Raw genomic sequence first — 20,169 nt, forward strand, 5'->3', positions numbered from 1 at the left:
AGCCATCTGCAGCTGTTGGAGACCTATTCCTGGGATCACTTGCAGGGGAGGGGTCCTAGGCTTGCACACATTTCTTCTGTAGGCCTCCCTACTCCAGTGTGCATTGGCACATGGGTTGCTCCATATGCTTTCCAGGGCTTCTTACTCACTCTTTCCCTCCCTGACCACAAGCTTAGTCTCCAGCTGTTTCCTTTGCCTTAATATTTCTGCTTTTCTGCCTCCAGAATTCTGGATAAGAGTATGGAATTTTTGGACAATTTACTGTTGTTTGAGGTAGTTTTACATCATTTTCTCTGATGACCTCTTTGTCTCTGGAGATGAAACTTCTGACTAAAATTTCAACCTTTAGGGCACTTGAGTGACTCAGTCGGTTAAGCATCCAACTCTTGATTTTGGCTCAGGTCATGATCTCACAGTTAATGAGTTCGAGCCCTGACAGTGTGACAGTGTAGAGCCTGCTTGGGATTCTCTCTCTCTCCCTCTCTCTGCCCCTCCCTCACCACCCCCCCCCCCCGTCTCTCTAAAAATAAATAAGTAAACTTAAATAAAATTAAAAAAATAAATCAGCTTTTTATTAGGATGTGTCAAATTGTTTAGAAGTCTTACTACTTTTATTGATGATTATGACAGTAATATAGCATGGAAATAGTTTATAAGCTTCAATGAATTAATGAGAAATGAAGGGCAGACTCACTTATCATATGTATATAGCACTTACAGCCTTTACCTTCCCAATAATCACAAAAATATGGTAAAGTTAGTATTATTTACCAGATCTTTTAGCAGACTAAAACCAAAGAGGTTAATTGTAAGATCAATTTACACAGCAGTGGAAACCAGTAAGTCTTTTAACTTTGCGTTCCATATTCTTTCTTTATACTAACTTGCTTCTTTGAATATTTTAATCAGAAGGTAATGTTAATTTCTCACAATCTTATTCACATACACATTCAGCTTTTCTTGTCAAATACTCAAATACATTATTACTATTGACTAAATGTAACAAGAAAATATAAATAAACCAGAAGACCGAGTTACTATTTATTGAGCTCCTAGTTTGTGCCATTACATGTGTTCATTACCTTTTTTATGGAATTCTCAAATGATCCAGGTCAGTAGTCACCATTAGGTCATTCTTGTAACAAGATGGTGAGTTTTTCCCTGTTCTCAGGTTTTTATGACAACACATCTAATCATGATCACTCAGGGTATGAGCCTTCCCTTTGTTTCTTTTTTTTAACCCCCTTCTCTGAAGTATAATTGACATGTAAAAAGCTGTACATATTTAATCTATCAGCTCAATGAATTTGAAATAAGTATACATCTGTGAAACCATCACCATGATCAAGGCCATAGACATATCCATTACCTCCCAAAGTTTCCTTCCACTCCCTACTATTACTATTTTGTGGTAAGAATGCTTGACATAAGATCTACCCTCCTCGGAAATCTCACATATACAGTACACTATTGTTAGCTGTAGGCACCATACTATGGTAGATCTCCAGAATTCATCTTCCTTAAAAGTAACTTTGTATCCATCATATTCCCGTTTCCCTCTCCTCCCAGCTCATGGCAATAACTATTCGACTCTCTGCTTCTATGAGTTTGACTATTTTAGATTCCACATATAAATGAGATCATATTTGTCTTTCTGTATCTGGCTTATTTCACGTGGCATAATCCCCTCCAGATCTATCCATATTATTGCAAATGGCAGGATTTCTTTCTTTTTTGAGGCTGAATAACATTCCACTGCATGTATATGCCACATTTGCTTTAACCATCTATCTGTTGATGGACATTTAAGTTGTTTCCTTACGTTGGCTATTGTGAATAACATTGCAATAAACACAGGAGTATAGATATCTCTTTTTGAGATCTTGATTTCAATTCTTTTGGATAAATATCCAGACGTGGGATTGCTGGATCTTATTCTAGTTCCAGCTTTAATTTTATGAGGAATCGCCATATTTTTTAATAGTGGGTGTGCCAATGTACATCCCACCAACAGTGTACAAGGTTTTTTTTTTTTCTCCATTCCATCACCAATGCTTATCCTGTTGTTGTTGTTGTTATTTTTAATAATAACCATCCTAACAGGGGTTAGGTTATATCTCATTGTGGTTTTGATTTGCATTCCTCTGATGATCAGTGACGTTCAGCACTTTTTCATATACTTTTTGGCCATTTGTAGGTCATCTTTGGAGACATGTCGATTGGGTTCTTTGCTCATTTTTAAATTGGGTGATTTATTGTTTTGCTATTGATTTGTAGGAGTTCCTTATATATCTGGAGTGTTGACCCTTTATCAGATATATGGTTTGCAAATATTTTCTTCCATTCCATAGACTGAATTTTTATTTTGTTTATCATTTCCTTTGTTGTGCAAAAACTTTTTAGTTTCATATAATCCCACTTGTTTAGTTTTTGCTTTTGTTGCTTGTGCATTTGTTGTGATGCCCAAAAAATCATTGTCAACACCAGTGTCAAGGAGCTTTTTCATTATGTTTTCATCCTAGGAGATTTATTGTTTCAGTCCTTATATTTAAGTCTTTAATCCATTTTGATTTTAGTTCTTCCCTTTGTTTCTATCCATATTATTTCTTTTCCCCCCAAAACAGGGACAGCTAGAAATGTGTGTTGAAATAGGAAGCAAGAGGTAAAAACAAAACAAAACAAAACAAAAAACCCAGCCCATTATAGATTCTGAAACTTTTCTCGAACACTTCTTATTTATTTAATTGTAAATGTTTATAAGTGGTAAAATGTTTTTAAAGGACAAGTAAAATCCTTGTTAAAAAAAAATCTCTTCTCTAAGTAACCAGAAAGGTTACTCAGCCATGAAATACTTGGAGTGGAGAAGAGTGAATAGATTCAAGTAATAGAAATAGAATTGACAGGTTTTGGTAATTCATCTGATAAGCCAGATGAGGGTATTCCAGACATGTGCAATAACCACCCACCCCCCAAGATCATGGGAAGGCTTATACATAAGCATGTGTTTACTTCTAGGTACATCTCTCACCTTAGAAAAGAGCCTTCTGACAGGTGGGTATACCTTTAGTAAGGAGTAGAGTGCTCCAGCAAATATTAGTTTTGGGCACAAAGAATTAGCTTAGCTTAAGACACCTTCTTATGATGTGATTTGATGACCTGGATCTATCTCCAGCTGGGTTTGTTGACACAAGTCTTTAAAGCATTTCCATTATGGCTAATTTTTACTAATGTCTGTCTCAGGCTGACAGTTTGCATTGTCTTTCAAGCAAAAACTCTTTCTGAAACACGAACAGTACTGATTGCCATGAATTTTGTTATTACAAAGAGCAATCTGGTTTTTTAGCCTCTCTCTGTTTTCCATAACTCATTTTTCATTTCATGAATTCTCTGCTTGTAAGTTTTCACTTCTTCTGTTGCTAATAGCTTCCCATTCATATTCTTGAACCAGTTTCTCTTGCAGAGTCATGGCTTTCTGCTGACAGAGTTCACTGAGAATTTCTGCTCCAAGGACCTGGCCAAATTCAGTGAATAAGAGTCAGGTTTTAGCTTTTGTATTCATTCATACAGCTCATGACTACTCAACACTTCATCACTCGGCTTACAATGGAAATGGCCACTGTCTATCTGAACTATTGTTAACATCAGTTTTGCCTGGGAAAAATCTATCATTTGCCTTCTCTGATTTTTCATCCTAGTGTCCAGCTGTCCATTGTTAAATTCATCCCATCCAATCATTTTTAAAAAATTATTTTCATCCTTAAAATCAAAAGCAGTATCAAATTATCTGATCTGCACAGATTATTTTCAAAAATTTTATTTATTCTTTTTAAAGCAAGATCTGTATTTATGTCTTTCAGGAGGTTTATGTAATTTATTAGTTCACTAAGCCTAGTATAATGCTCACTCCAGTCTTCTGTTTCTTGTAGTAACTGTACATCCTCTTCTCCAATCTAGTATTTTCTTTATAAATCCCATAGTTTAGATTCTCATCTTATCATAACTCAGTTTAACTTCATTTTCTCTTTCACATAGTGTGAAATTCTTTGTAACTTTTTCATTTTCAATAGGTATGTTTTTGTCAGTGTCTTTTCAGTTTCCTTAGATTCTATTCTTTCTCAATTCTCAATATAACAGACACTTCCCACAGCATTTGGTTTATTCCTTTAAGCCTATGATTGAATATTTAAGACAGACATGTTCAGAAATATTCTTTGTCTCTTCATGTTTTCAAAAGATATTGCATTTTTGACCATTTTTTCATGATTTGATATCTTTTAAATATTGTTTTATAGCTTATTTCAAACTATTTAAAATACTTATGCAATTTATTTTTATTGATAAATTCTACCATTTAAAAGGAACATTCATCAGGGGAAAATGGTAAGCTAATTCCAATAAACAAATAATAATAAGAGATATCTGAGATTTATTATGAAAATCAGGACTAAGCTCTTCTGACACCTTTGCTGTTAGTGAGACAGTAGTCAAAGTATCTTCCACTGTAATTTTCCCTCTGGTAATTCCTAACATTTTTCTCTTTATTCTTGAACATTATTATATTTAGGTGTGATTTATTTTTACTTGCCATTTTGGGTATAACTTTAATCTTAGGGTTTCTATATTCAGTTCTGGAAAATCCTCATCTGTTATCACTTAAATATGGGCTTCTCTATAATTTCTTTTGGGTACTCTTGGTGATGTAAGTAAAATTTTGCCTCTTGACACAGACAGCTAGGTAGGTGGGTAGACAGATAGAAATGTAGATAGACAGATAGTTGTCTTAGTCTGTTTGGGCTGCTATAAAAAATTACCACAGGCTGGGTGGCTTGTAAACAGCAAAAACTGTATTGCTTACAGTTCTGGAGGCTGGAAAGTCTAAGATCAAGGTGCCAGCATGGTCATCTTCTGGTGAGGGCTCTCTTCCTGGTTCACAGATGGTATCTTCTCACTCTATCCTCACATAGTGGAAGGGTTTGGGAGTCTTTCTAGGGAATCTTTTATGAGGCACTGATTCCATTCACAAGGGCCCCAGCCTCATGAATTAGTCGTCTCCCAAAGGCCCACGTCCTAATACCATCAGTTTTGGGAGTTAGAATTTCAATATATGAATTTTGGGAGCATACAAACATTCAGACCAGAGTAGATAGATAGGTAGACAGATAGATAGGAACAAATCAATATTGGATCTGTCTCTGGGCTGTATTCTGCATCTTCTACATCAATTCTGTCTTCAACCATATCCAGGCTACCATTTAAATGATTTGTTCTTTTTTTTTTTTTTTTTAATTTCAATGACTTTTTTTTTCAAGGTTTCTCAAGGGTTCTGTTTCAGATAGATTTTTTTCTTATTTACCTTTAAAAACCCTTGCTCTTTAATGAATATTACTTTTTAATTTATCTCTTAAAGTATAATTAATATACTGACTTTTGTCTGATTTTTTTAAGATTAATTTTACCTGGAAAGAATTCATGATCCTATTGTTGAGTGTTGCCTTTCTTAGCATTAGATTTCTTCATATGTTTTAGAATTTTGTTTTGTGTACTCATTATGTATTCTTTCTCTCTGCCTGCCTTCCTCCCTCCCTCTCTCTTTTCTTTCTGTCTTTCTTTCAATGTAGTTTTCTCACTATGCTTTTCTTTCCTCTGTACTCACCCTTTCTTACCTCTTTTATGTTTGTCTTTCCCTGACATCCTTAGCCTTCTAGACCAGACTGGTCTTCAAATGGCATTTCTAGGGGTGCCTGAATGGCTCAGTCGGGTAAGCATCCGACTTCAGCTAAGGTCATGATCTCCCAGTTCATGAGTTCGAGCCCCTCGTCAGGTTCTATGCTATCAGCTCAGAAATGGAGGCTGCTTTGGATTCTGTGTCTCCCTCTCTCTCTGCCCCTCCCCTGTTCGCTCTCCATCTGTGAGAGACTATGTCCGTATTCTTCAGCCTTTAAGCCAGAGACCTGGTTTTTTTTCAGCTTATCTTCAGCATTTCCAAGTCACTGGCTTTATTAAGTGAGCCTGACTCTGGTTAGAAAACTTTTGAGTATTTATTCTCCAGGAATCATACTTATGGCCATTATTTCTATGTCTGGAACTAGAGCCAAAAGGCTCATGGCTTTATCCCTGCTTCCCACTTTGCATTTTTGGTCCATTTCTAGCCTGTGGACATGCCCGTTTCTTTTTTGAATACAAATTCTTCTAAAAACTTTTTCTCTTTTTATAATTGGCCATATGTTTTGAGTAGAAGGAAGAAACCAGAGCATAAACTCAAGGTGCTGTCTTCACAACACTATACTAACAGATTTTTCATATGTGTTATTTTATGTAATCTCTTCAACTTCTTTCCCTCTTCAGGGCAGATAGATATCTTATACATTAACCTATAACCCTTACTATGCAGACCATAGACATCAGAAGTATATATTTGTTGCTAAATACTTCTTAGTTTAAGTAATTTTATAATAGAAAAAAATCTGATTCCTAATCTTAAAGACATTGTATATATGAGAATATGTCAATATATTTCTGTGCATGTGTGTTTGAACGGGTGTAAATAGATATGTGTTTTCATACTTATTAGGGTCCTGCTGAGTTTACCTATTTGTGTGATTTTTTCTTCTGCTTTCAGTTTGGCCAAGAATATCTTGAATATGATTCAAGAAATTTCTCTTTAGTCCAGAATACAGAAAGAAATATGAAATTTTGAATAACAATTTTGGACTCTGCTGCTTCTCGTAACATTTTCAATCAATTTTATTGCTTGATTGTTTTTAACCTGTTACGAAACAGAGATGACCAGACTTACTCTGTGTAAGGGCTTGAGGGGGAACTAACTGGCCCACTGATGTTTTTATTCTCATGATAGTGTTTCCATGTGGAAGTTGGTAGCTCAGGATCTCGTTGGGAGCCGGCTGACTGCTAAGGCCTGTGCTGCTTGTGTCTTGAACTTTCTAGAGTTTGGAAGTCATCAGTCCAACTTAGCAGCTCATTCTTTAAAACCAAAAGGGTCTGTATTTTCCTTGGCCTCTTTATTACAGCAAATATTATAAGACCTTAATTCTCATTGTGGCCTAATTATTCTCTTCTATTCATAATTCAGTGGGAACTATTCCTACTTGAGGAAATGAGGGCAGAAATGATATAATTGAGAGTAATGGCTTAAAAGCCATGAATGTCTAGAATCTTGTGTTAAGTCTGATACATACTAGCTTGGTGGTCTTTATAGGCAATTCGCTGGAAAAAAAGAAGTCTCTTTCTACTTTCAAAGTGGGATCATCATAAAGACTATTTACTGAATGACAGTAATGAAATAGCTCCTTAAAAAAATGAGACCTATAGTTAGCACCTAAACACTTTCCAATTAAAGAGTATGTCTTTAACTCAGCTGGTTCTCAATAAGAGAAATTCTAATATATGAAAATTCATATTTAATAAAATAGAAATATTGTAAGGATAATTCCAATTACAAATATATACATTTAACTGCCAAGTAAATATTTGCAAGGAAGTCATCAATCATGATGAACCTGACTGAAGAGAACTATAATCTTGAACTTAGCACTTTTAATTATTAATATAATGAAATCTTTATAAAAGAAATTTTCCTAAGACACATGAAATCTCAGTACCAATTTGCAATTAAATTCATCTTTACTGGTGATAAACAGGCAGCATGAATAAAAATTCTGAATGTTCAGTGTTCTTAAGTAATGCTAGATGATTAGACATCTGGCATAGGTTTTATAATTAACTGAAGCTTAAGAGTTATGCTGATAAGCTGGCCTTTACAAATATCTGGTCCTTTCTTTGAGGTTATTAGTTAAAAATAGTGATAAAATACATCAATAATTATTTACTAGCCATTTTGGAGTAAGAAAAAAAAATATTAAACCTCTTTCAAAAAATTCTTCTTTGTATTTCAGGCCCTCCGGGGAAACGAGGTAAGAGGGGCCGAAGAGGAGAATCTGGTAAGTCTCTCAGCTGCTCTTTGTCATTAATGTATTGGTTAGATTCCTGCATCTGTTCCTCCTAATTAATGATTATATAGTCTTGCTGGAGGTTGCCCACAAGCTTGTGCATGTGTCTAAATCTTCTCTACTACACCTAGAATTTTTTTTTTTTATCATCTCCTAATTTCCATCAAACCATAGATAGAAGTTTGGAAAATATTGTTCAGTTGTTAAATTTGATAACCACTGGCACCCAATTTGGGGTTATTTACTGTATCAGGTTAAGTTGGTCCTTTCTGTGTACAGTGGAGACTTTTTTAGCTGCACACAGTGTGGCAATATCACCCATGCTTCTGTCTCCATACATGTACATGCATGGAGAAGACATCTTTGTGAGAACACATCTTTGTGAAAACATCTGCTTTGGGACACTGGGGCACATGTCTTGGAAAGGTTTATTGTTATTTTATCCAACTGGTACAATTTTGTCATGCTTTTACTCTCATTCATTTCAAAATTTGGAATTTTTATTTCTCTCATATAACCCTAGGATTTTCGTGATGACAGCAGCTTTAGTAATCAATCCAGCATTTTCGTTTTGTAGTTGAGGAAATGGAGGCCCCAGAACAGCCAGGTGATCCAGCCAAGGCCACGCAAATTTTTAAGAGCAGAACTTGAAACAGAACCAATTGTCCCCATGCCTATTTCAGTGAGTTTTTGCTCGTAGGCCAAATCCCTATATGTACCTTCCTCTTACCTTGCAAGGAAGAGTTGATGGCCTGATAAGACTTCGCATGGTCGTTTTGGATCCTTAGACTTTATAAAACAAGTCAGACAGTAAGTGCACACACTATTTGGATATTTGGTTTCAAAAAACATTTTTTATTTGAGTTTTTTCTTCACATTGAAAGTAATTCAAGGTTTGATGCAAGTATGCTAAGAAATGCTCTTTTCCAGTAGAAACAGTAAAAATACTGATCTATGAAAAAAAAGGAACAGATTGATTTGTAGTGTTTTTAGTTTTTTGTCTCATTTCCTCTTCTTTTTGGAAAAAAATATGTTGAAGTGAAAGAGATTTATGAAAAATTTACTAATTTAGGCAACATACCTGCTTAATTCCCTTAAAAGTGTTCCTAAAAGTTATCTTTCAACCTCATTTAATCTAAGTAACTGGAAGCTTGTACAGGTATCCCTTTCACAAAATGCAGTTTTATATTTAAAGATGGATTATAAATGTATTTTAAGGAAAAAGAAATAATAAAACATTAGCAGAGTCAAATAGTTGGTGAATTGATCTTTGTCAAAAGAAATAAAAAGGATTGGGAGGGAAAGTAAAAATTTTGTACTTATGTGAAGTTTTATAGAAATTTAAAAAGCCAATTCCTAACTTCTTGACTACTAAAAACTTGTGTTTGTGTTTTAACTGAGCATACAGTGTGCAAAATATTGAAATTTTCTTAGACTTTGCCTATGTTTTGATGAAAATACATAGTTTTAAAGAAACATATAAACATCAGGGTTTAGTCTTTTATATATTGACAATGCTACTGAATGAAAAACATTTTTAGAACAAATAATGGGTACATTTCTCATTTAGCCATTTTACCAAACTCCAGAAAGTTATATATCAATTCTTTATAACTGGGCTGTCATCAATGACCAAAGATCCTCCTGATTCACATTTTATCTAAATTTTTAGCTATATAAATAGGCCATCTTAAGATGAGCCTTTCAGTAATTCATAGAGAGGCCTCAGGGAACATCCATTGAAATTTTATATAAAGTTTGTGTGAAGATAGATGTAAATACACTTTTATGATATGGATAAAATGGATATGGATATGGATAAAATGTATGGATAAATACACTTTTATGATATGGATATCAAAGTTGTCCATGACCTAAAAAAAGATAAAGAACCATTGAACTCTAGGTGACATCTTTGTCCCTTGTATTTTGATGATGATTATGACAATGCTTTCATCTTTTATTTAATCTTCATATTTTGCATATTCACTAATTCATCTCTCCCTTTCTCTTATTCTCTCCACCCCACCCCTACCCCACAGGTCCTCCTGTAAGTATATTTGCTGCATTTGGGATCTTCTACGTTAATCAGGATCATGTATATTAAAACTATGTTAAGACATCAAAATATAATCTATATTTCAATTAGAAAAATGTTACTGACTTTTGAAGGATATCTAACATTGGGAAATTATTTTTTTAGTACACTATTTTGGATATGTTGAAGTGTAATATGTGTCAATTAAAAATGACTTTATTTTTGATACGCTCCCAAGCCAATTACTCTCTTGGGACTTTTGGACAAACTTATGAAGCTCCTGATGTTAAATACTTTTCCTGGAATTCTGAGGTTTCTCTTGCAAGCAAATCCCCAAGCTATTTCGCACTTCTTTTTTCATCTGTTTAAACTTGTATCTGAAATATTTGCATTTGCCAGTCCACCAAATGTAGATGGCAACATGATCATGGAAGTGATACCCCCCGGGGGCTTGGTCTGGTACTCCCTCCTTAGGCAACACTCCCTTTGAAGTCCCTTGGAGTTTGCCTGCATAAAGAACATGAGATGGAGCCCTTGGAGAGTTGCACTCTCTTTTTTCGTTCCTTGAGTAGGTCAGAGCTGCCGCATTCCAGCCTGCTTTGCACTCACAGGAACAGATTATCTTGTCAGCTTTGAGCTGGATGTGTTTTTGAGTAATAATATCCTGGATATCTGTTGTCTGACCCCAGTGTTTGCATTGTCCACTGTACATTTACGGTAGCCATGATCATTGGCCTTGAGATACTTTCTCATCCCAAATAGCCAGTTTGCTCCAGGGTTCAAAGACTCCACATTGGCAACTTATCTAACAGGCCAGCATGGTCCAGGGAGAGGGGCTTAGCATACACTCGTTTACTTTATTCAGAGGAAGCATTGGCTTCCAAATATCTTTTGCAGTCTTCCTGCCACGTTCAAGGGTGGAACATAAATCATGTTAGAAATGACTTTGCTTCTGTAACTGACTTTCAGCTCTTGCTTAATGCTAGGCAGATGGTATGCCCCAGGTCTAGGAACTTTATTCTTTCGCTTCATATTTAAGCCTCTGTCTTTAAAGCTAGAAGCAAACCACTACTACCCAGAGGAAACTCTGGAAATTACAGCCAGAATAGAGAGTTCAAGACTTTTTTGTGTGTGTGGATGTGGATGTAAGTAAGTATTAGACATGCGAAGGTGTAGTTAAATCTTGCTTCTGCCAAATGGTGACATTTTGGGTTCTAGTATTTCTTCTTTGGTCCTTCACAAATTTAGGCAGCCATCTAGATCCTGCTTTCTTGAAACATCTATTAGTCCAGGATCTCCACTAAAGATTTAATTGTTCTTTCCTTTCTTAGTATATAAAAAGAAAATAGAACTAATGTGTTTAAGCCCCAAGTACAGGCATACCTGGAAAATATCATGGGCTTGGTTCCAGACCACTGCAATAAAGTGAATATCACAATAAAGTGAGCCAAGTGACTTTTTGGCTTCCTAGTGCATATAAAGGTTATGTTTACACTATACTGTAGTCTGCTAAGTGTGTAATAGCAGTATGTTAAAAAAAATAAGGTACCTACCTTAATTAAAAATATTTTATTGCTAAAAATGCTAATCATCATCTGAGATTTCACTGAATCATAAACACTGATCACAGATCACCATAACAGTTATAATAATAATGAAACAATTTGAAAAATTGTGAGACCTACCAAAGTGTGGCACAGAGAAACAAAGTGAGCAAATGCCATTGGAAAGTGGTGCCTGTACTTTGCTCAACGCAGGATTGCTGCAAACCTTCACTTTTTTTTAAATTTATTTTTTTATTTTTAATGCATTTGTCTTTTATTTTATTTATTTATTTTTTAAATATGAAATTTATTGTTAAATTGGTTTCCATACAATACCCAGTGCTCATCCCAACGCCCTCCTCAATACCCATCACCCACCCTCCCCTCCCTCCCACCCCCATCAACCCTCAGTTTATTCTCAGTTTTTAAGAGTCTCTTATCAAACCTTCACTTTGTATTTAAAAAAAAAAAGATACCCGTGAAGCCCAAAAAAGTGAAATGTAATAATAATGAGGTATGTCTACATGTGGCAGGCAATATTCTAGGAACTTTACACACATACTTCCGTTTTGCCTCACAAAATTCCTGGTGTCACCCTTCCCATTGTTCAGTGAGGAAGACTCATAGAGGTTAATTATCAATAGTTTTACCTCTAGAGAGGGTTTACAAAGTTGGAATTCAGTTAGATGTGTCTGGTTCAAACCCTTTCCACTTACCACATTATCCCTATTCCTTATGAGTTTTGAGTGTGTTGCAACATGGATCATTGTGTAACAGTGGTAGGCCATGGGTCCAATCCTGTTTCTTTATATAAATTACTGTGTATAATAAAAACATGTCCAAAAAATGTAAAGTTGTTAATTCATAAAATAAGCATTCATACTGTCCCATCTCGATTGCATTTTAAAGAAGTTGTAGTGTGTTTAGCAAACCGCATCAAATCTAAGAAATAAGGTATAATCATGAGTTTTTATACTGACTAAAAGAGAAGTCACTCACATTTGGTAAGATGAAAAACCATCGATTGTGAAAAGGAGAAAAAAAAATACGTATTGATTATGCTATCTTTACTAATACAATGGAGTCTTATAGTACTTGGAACCCCATATCATGGGAATCCTTATGGGAGAAATATCTTATAATGGAATCTTGTTGAGGCTCTAATTTCTAATAAACCTTCATATATGATTTTCAAGAAGTATTTGCCTTATATCAAATTTTACTTCAGAGGAGATCACTCTATAAAATATTTCCATTATATATCTTGCATCTGAATAAAAATCAGTAAGCAGTGGCACTATTATGATTAAATAGGTTTACCAATGATATATTGAGATATAATATCCAATTATTAACAATTATAACTTAAAGTGACCATAGTCTTCCTAGTTTTAGCATCATTTAATTTTATGTGTATTTTCCCCTTCCATTTCTTTTCCATGAACTGAAATCTGAAAGTTTCTGTAATTTTATTTTTAGAGAAATTTTATTTTCCTTTTTTGTGTTTTTAAAAAGTATATTTAGCTATATGCACAAATAAATTACAGGAAATATCAATGCTTACGCTGCCATTGTAATGGCAGTTGCCCTTGCCTCCATCCTGTAAATACAACGTAAGGCACAAAGGTAGCCTGAAAAATTCCATAGTCTTCCTTCTGGTGAGCAATTTGTGACACTGAACCTGTGTTAGAATACTTAGCACAAGGAAATTCCTCAAGCTTCCTTCTTGCCATGAGCTTCTGTGCTGCCATGGCTTCCCATATACAGAAAGATTATGAAGTGTAACCTGGAGTTGGGGTTTGTATTTTTTTGTCATTCACTTGTGACATGTGCTCAGTTGTGCAAAAAACAGCATGTGGACACTTATGAAACAAACAAATGAAAGATTGATTGACAGGAACAGATCTCTTTTGTCACTAAGAGTCACCTTTTCATTGCCCTCCTGAAATAATCACTCTGAAGTAAAACTAAAAAAACAAAAAAGTATAATGATAAAATTTAATTTTACAACCTTACATTTACATCTTCATTTGATATATTGGATATATCCCACTAGATTAGTGTGTGGCTGAAGTGTTTTTTCTTCTGTCAGTTTCTGTATCTTGCATATTGAGGTCATTTATAATTTAAAACTTGAAATACAACTTGAATTAGATCCCACGTATCAATTCACTCTTTAGGAAGGTGTTCAGCTCATTACTCGGTTATCTATTTTGACAAAAAGATATTGCTACCATGGGGTCTCCATTATAAAAGGCTGCAATGCAGCAATTTTATAATAGTATGTGTAATTTACTTTTACATGAATAACAGGTACTTCTTTCTATTTTCTTTTTCATAAAGGTAACATGTAATAAACATTGCTTTAAAGGAATCCATGAAAGTGCCTTGAATGCCCAGCTTGGATATCACAAATGTGTTTCTAGAATGATTTGCCTGACTGTTGTGTTACCTGATTCCATATGCCATGAAATAGTACCGCCTACTTTGGATTTCTTAGAAATGCAATCATGTTTCAATAAGAAGCAAAGAGTCAGATAAAAATTTACAAAGTGATTTCAGAGTTTTTAAATGTAGCAAATTTTGCACTACTTTTGACCTTTCTTAGAATCAGTGGGGGATGTGGTTTCTCTGTCCTTTTGTCCCCAGAGGAGACGCTATTCTGATATTCAAACAAGCCCTATAACTGTAGCCAGAAAAGAGTCCAGAGACCTGTTTTAACTGGCTTTGTATTTGTATCAGTCTATCAAGCCATATAATTGTGCTTGACTGACAGAGATATGATGTTATTGTTGGTAGCATAGAACCCTCTGAGGTGCGAAATACGACGCTCTTGTGTAGCCCGTTCTGTCCCATCTACCTTCAGCAATTGTCAACTCAATTTGAAGCCCAGAATCTTGTTGACAGATGAATGAAGCAGACTTAGCCAAGTTAAGCTTACAATGCTATTTCTGCCAATATGGTAGATGAATTAGGAAAAAGAAATCTCTGAGGAAATTTTAGATGAAAAACTCTGATATCTTTACTTCATACTGAAAAAACAACATGACTTTTAAGTCAATAGTAAATCTTTTCCAGATTCACTAATAATTACAATTTATGGTAACTTCCTACCTATGTGTTACTTTATAGACCAATTCTCATACCAGCCTTGGGAGCTAGAGATTTATTATACCCATTTTATAGACTAAGAAGCTGAGCGTTGGGCAAGTCAAGTTATTTTGCCCTAGTGCTCACATTTAGCAGGAGGCAGAAACAAAATTTGAACCCATGTCTATCTCTAGCTCTCTGCAAAGCCCCTTTCTACCCCATATTTCTGTAAGATGTTTTTCAGGCAAGTAAGTTTTAAGATTTACCACTTTCTTTGCAAATGCCTTCTCTGTTGTGCCCTTCCCTCTATCATCTATGGTTCATATTAAGCTTTTCTTAGTTATCTGTAGATCTCCTCCATGTGCTGTTTCTTTTTTAAAATTTTTTAAAAATGTTTTTATTTATTTTTGAGGCAGAGAGAGACAGAGCATGAACAGGCGAGGGGCAGAGAGGGAGACACAGAATCTGAAGCAGGCTCCAGGCTCTGAGTTGTCAGCACAGAGCCTGACGCAGGGCTTGAACTCACAGACTGTGAGATCATGACCTGAGCTGAAGTTGGGTGCTTAACCGACTGAGCCACCCAGGCACCCCAACTCCATGTGCTCTTTCATATTGCTGGATACTCAAAACAAGCTTATAAATCATCTAATTCAAAAAAATTAAGAATAAAATAGTCTTGGGGTATTTCAGCAAATGTTTCTTTAATTTCTTCTTTGTTCCTGCTTAATTATTAAAATATTTTTGTTTCTGTCTGGGCTCAAAGAATATGCTTTTGTATGTGTGGTGACTTATTTTTTCCATAATAATAAGGTATTCTTGTTGAGAGAGCAAACGATGCATCTTATAGGAAGCAGAATCACTGCAGTGATTCTGGGATGACTATATAAATTCAGATGTAGTCACCATAAGAGACCAGAGAAACAAACAAAACAAGCCTGGAGCATCAATTTGTGTCTAAAGGCTGTTTGGGGACATAGCTATAATAGAATGACCATAGGCTATCACAGATGGGTAGTTCATTTTGGGACACTGCACACAAGTTGTGTCTTGGGATAAAAGGTAGAAAAAGAAAATATAACTATAATTCTTACATGGAATAGATTCCCCAGTGTCTTTTTATGTCTTCTGTTTTGAGTGGTTCAAGCTGCCATGTTTGAAGAGGGAACTGTACTCAGTGGTAATTTGCTTCAATGCTTCCTCTGATATTGTTTATGTAGATTTAGTGCCAGATTAAGCAGAACCTTAGAACTCTTGAAAAGGGAAAAATAATGGGTAAAGACCCACTAACTGAGGTAAATAAGGTTGTTTAAAAGGAAGGAGGGCAGGAGGAAATAGACATACAAAAATGTTGGCAATAGTTTTTGCAACATTATTTTTTCTTGTGGTCTATTTCTAGATGCCATCTGTTTTAGAATAACTATAGCTATTGTAACAGACAAACCCTGAGATGCTAGTAGCTACCACAATACACATTTATTTCTTACACATGATGAGGGGCAATCTTGCAGAGATCCAGTGATGGAGACTGCTGTCTTTCATATGAGTGTTCTAAAGTTACCCTGGGCATAGATACGCAGCCATGAGATAAGAAAAAGAAAGAAAGACAGTGAAAGGTTAGATAGAAAGATTTTCTTCTGCCACCACCTGAGATACAGGTTTTTATGGTTTATATTGCTTTTGACCACATTCCTTGGGCAAGCGTCAACGTCTATCTTCACACATAACTGTGAGGGAGATCAAGGAATGTAGCTGTGGGCTCAGAAGAAAAGGTAAACAAATTTGGTGAACAGCTAATCTCTGCTGCCCTGTCTGGAAACAATTCCTTAAGAAATAGAAAGGAAAAGAAAGAATGAAAACAAAAAAAAGAAGAGAGAAATAGAAATAGCTAGAAATCCCCAGAGAGATGTACATGGGTATGTCACTTGGGTAATAATGTGAATTCTGTCTTATTGTAACATTTTAGAAGAGAAAAACATTCATCAAAACTATTATCACTAGAATCCTTGAACAGAAAAAAAAAGTAAAAAGGAAGAGTTTGGGTTTTGTTTTGTTTTGTTCTGTTTTTTAGGTTGGGGTTTGCTTTATAAGAAGAGTAGGATATTAATGCCAGGCCACAAGTTCCAGGACCCCCAGGTTGCTTTGTGACATCATTGATAAGGAGGGCTTTTTAACTTTAAGCACTTATAAGATCTTTCAGCAACATCAGACCCTGTTACAGCTTTCTCTTCTCTGTCCTGTCTCTCATGCCACTGAGTTACTTCATAACCTTGTGTCTACATAGTATTGGGTTTAGAGTGACCTCCTCAACTAGAAACAATTGTGGTTATCTGTTTTGTTTCATATTCCCAATTGTTTCAGGTGAAAGTTTAATGTTTAGTAATAGTATTGTGAAAAAAAAATGACTAACAGTTTTAAAGCAACTCTTACAAGGTTTGAAAAGTAAGCAAATGTCACTCTTTGGTGAGAAATAGATATTAAAACCAAAAAGAGGTTAGACACGGATCCTCTCTCTTTCAAAGATACTTGGTAGATGAAATAAGAAAGAGCTACAAGAGTGTTTCTCTTTAGATTAAAAAAAAAAAACAACAGGTAGCACAGGCAGTCAGAATTATTAAAAAGAACCTCGTGGTTTTAAAGATTTTGCTGTTGGTTGGTAATCAGACACCTGCAAACCTTTCTAATAGCCAGTCTACAAACAAATGGGGTGTCACATCACTCTTTCCTGTTTGGCTTTCTTGTGACCAGATACTTAGTCATGTTGCCAAGTTCCTAGGACTATCTGCCTGTGCACCTGCATATATCTTCTGGGACAAATGGGGAAGTAATTATATGACCTCCCCAATTATGGATTTGTGGGCCCTGGTCAAGAAAGCCACTCTAAAATAAAGTGCTATTAGAAAGAAGTTTGGAGTCATTTTGAGTGTTAGTGTTTTGAACGAAGTCAAATGAGTAATTGAAGGGATATATTGTCATTTCATCATGACTGTGTGAGCATTCAATAATCTTTGTGGGGCATGTGATTGCAGAGAAGGCCTCGGTGTCCCCATTCTTCCAAACTAGCTACTTAAATGCTATGATTTCCTCTTATAAAAGGGTGGCTCCTCTTTCATTTCCAGTTATGTGGACACCATGAAATTGGCTTACATTTGGCCTAAGTTGATCAAGTGACCTGTCTGATCTGAATTGGGTCCTAGACTATAATACAGAAAGAATTCCCTCTTCTAGGAACTTAGAGTCTAGTAGAAACAAAGCAAAACAAAAACATAGCAATATTATGTGAGAAGAAGTACACTTGGGTTATGTCCAGGTACAGTGGAAGAACAACAGGGCAGATAAATAACCTAGGTTTGGGTTGGGACGGGATCAGGGACACCTCTGGATCTATGGTAAGTCAAGGAGTTGTTGACATGAAAAATTTAAGTAATGCAATGTTTTCAGGGAGGCTAGCATTTTCAAAGGCTTTGAGACACAAGACAGAATGGCATTTGGGGAAGCTGCATATTAAATAGGTTGAAATGTAAAGTTCAGGGAGGAGATTAGGCAGTAAATCAAGAGAGCAGAGATTGGAATGGATGAAGCTGTGAAGGACCGTGCATGCCATGCTAAGTCATTACCCTGAGAGTATACAGAGTCTAAAGGATTTAAGAAGTGGGGAGGCATGGTCAGACAAACATTTTAGAAGATCACTCTTCCTAAAGGACAAGAGGAGGACAAAAGGGAAGCAAGAGATGACTAAATCACTGTTGCAGATATTTAGCTGAGAATACAGTAGCCTGGAGAGAAGTAGAAAATGGGATAGATTCAGGTGCTCTTAATGAGGTAGAAATGGAAGAAATTTGTGACTAGATGTAGGGATGAGGAGGAGGGAGAAGTGGGGGTGATTTTTCAGGCCTTCCTCTGGGGAATAATAGTTCAGGCCACTGGAACAAGGAATAGAAAAGGCAGGGGAGGTTTGGTCTGATGAGGAGTTACAGATGCATATGGAACATCCAGATGGAAACATCCAGTAGCCAGTTGTCTACGTTGGTATTGCACTCGGGAGAGGTTTGAGCTGGAGTGAGAGCTCTAGGAATAATGAAAGTACAGCTGGTTGTTGAAGTGATTGAAGTTATCAGGCCACTCAGCTAATGAAGATGACACCCTCTCCCACTCTACTTTAGAGTTTGTCATTTAAGAAATAGGTGGGAAAATTGGAGCTTTTAAAGAAGACTGAGATGGAGTGCTTAGAGAGGTGGAAGGAGAATCATGACTTACTACAGTCAAGGGAGACACAAAGGAGGAAGTCTTAAAATGAAGAAAGTGGTGAACAGTGCTAGATACTGCAAACTGGAAAATAGGATGAAGACTGAAAAGTGTCCACTGTGTTTACCAATACAGAAGGCCTTGGTGCTGCTTTTCAGAGCATCTCCATGCATCACTTTTTTCCCTGACCGTGGTGTCTATACCTATCAGTCATTTTACCCAGAGGAGGTAAAATGGATGTAATACAAATCAACCACAAGTGGAAAACTCATGCATACTCAGGACAGCACATTTTATTAAAATGTCTCTTTTGATTATTCCCACTATGGGAAATTAGGATAACACTTGGATGGAAGATACACACAGTGCCAAGGTGTAACTCACAGCTTGTGAGTACAAAGGAAGGTCTCTCATTTAGTTTTTCCCTCCATCTCTCCCTCCCTTCTTTTGTTCTGTATATTATTTTAAAAATATAGCCTCTGTCTCAGACAGCTTTTAATCTGATTCAAGAAAATAGTCTTCACCTATGTTTACTATTTATCAACCACACAAGTCATGTTATACTTAAATGCCAAATGAATGAGCCAGATAGTCAGAGCACTAGTTCAGAATGAGGAAGCCCCATTAAGCATATGAATGGCTAGAAAACTTGGAACTTGAGCTGAGACTTGAAAGATGGGAGATAATTGGATCGGTGAAGAGGGAGAGAGTGTTCTGAGAGGTGGTAATGAGCCATTGGAGAGGCCAAGGTATCTGGAGTAGGTGTCTCCTGATAGAAGTAATAGAGGTTATTCTGGGAGGATTGGTCAGGATTACACATGGAGAGCCTTGAATGCCAGATTTAGCAGTATGAACTTTAAATTTTAATAGAAAAAGCTATGGGCGGGGTGCCTGGGTGGCTCAGTCAGTTAAGCATCTGGCTCTTGATTTCGGTTCAGAGCATGATCTCATGGTTGTGAGAATGAGCCCCAAGTCAGGCTCCATTCTGGGTATGGAGCCTTAAGATTCTCTCTCTCCCCCTCTCCCTCTGTCCCTCCTCTACTAGCTCACTCTTCCCCACACCCACACACACCCCCAAGAAAGAAAGAAAGAAAGAAAGAAAGAAAGAAAGAAAGAAAGAAAAAGAGAGAAAGGGAGAAAGGAAGGAAGGAAGGAAGGAAGGAAGGAAGGAAGGAAGGAAGGAAGGAAGAAAGAAAGAAAGAAAGAAAGAAAGAAAGAAAGAAAGAAAGAAAGAAAGAAAGAAAGAAAAAGCTATGTGAAGTTGGTAAGCAAAAAATTTAGAGTGATT

The 20,169-nt window shown here is 36.1% G+C and overlaps 1 protein-coding gene across 18 annotated transcripts in view; it reads left to right on the top strand.

Annotated features, from left to right (window-relative positions):
• COL25A1 (collagen type XXV alpha 1 chain) overlaps positions 1–20,169 on the top strand; it is a 467,566-nt gene that overhangs the window by 240,173 nt on the left and 207,224 nt on the right. For all 18 annotated transcript variants that reach the window (XM_019829115.3, XM_019829105.3, XM_019829103.3 and 15 more), the window contains exons 3-4: positions 7,914–7,958; positions 10,010–10,017. In XM_019829115.3, coding sequence (XP_019684674.2) covers positions 7,914–7,958; positions 10,010–10,017 — 53 coding nt within the window. The remainder of the gene's footprint in view (positions 1–7,913; positions 7,959–10,009; positions 10,018–20,169) is intronic.

This window comes from Felis catus, chromosome B1 (assembly GCF_018350175.1).
Source record: "Felis catus isolate Fca126 chromosome B1, F.catus_Fca126_mat1.0, whole genome shotgun sequence".
Classification (NCBI taxonomy): Eukaryota; Metazoa; Chordata; class Mammalia; order Carnivora; family Felidae; genus Felis; species Felis catus.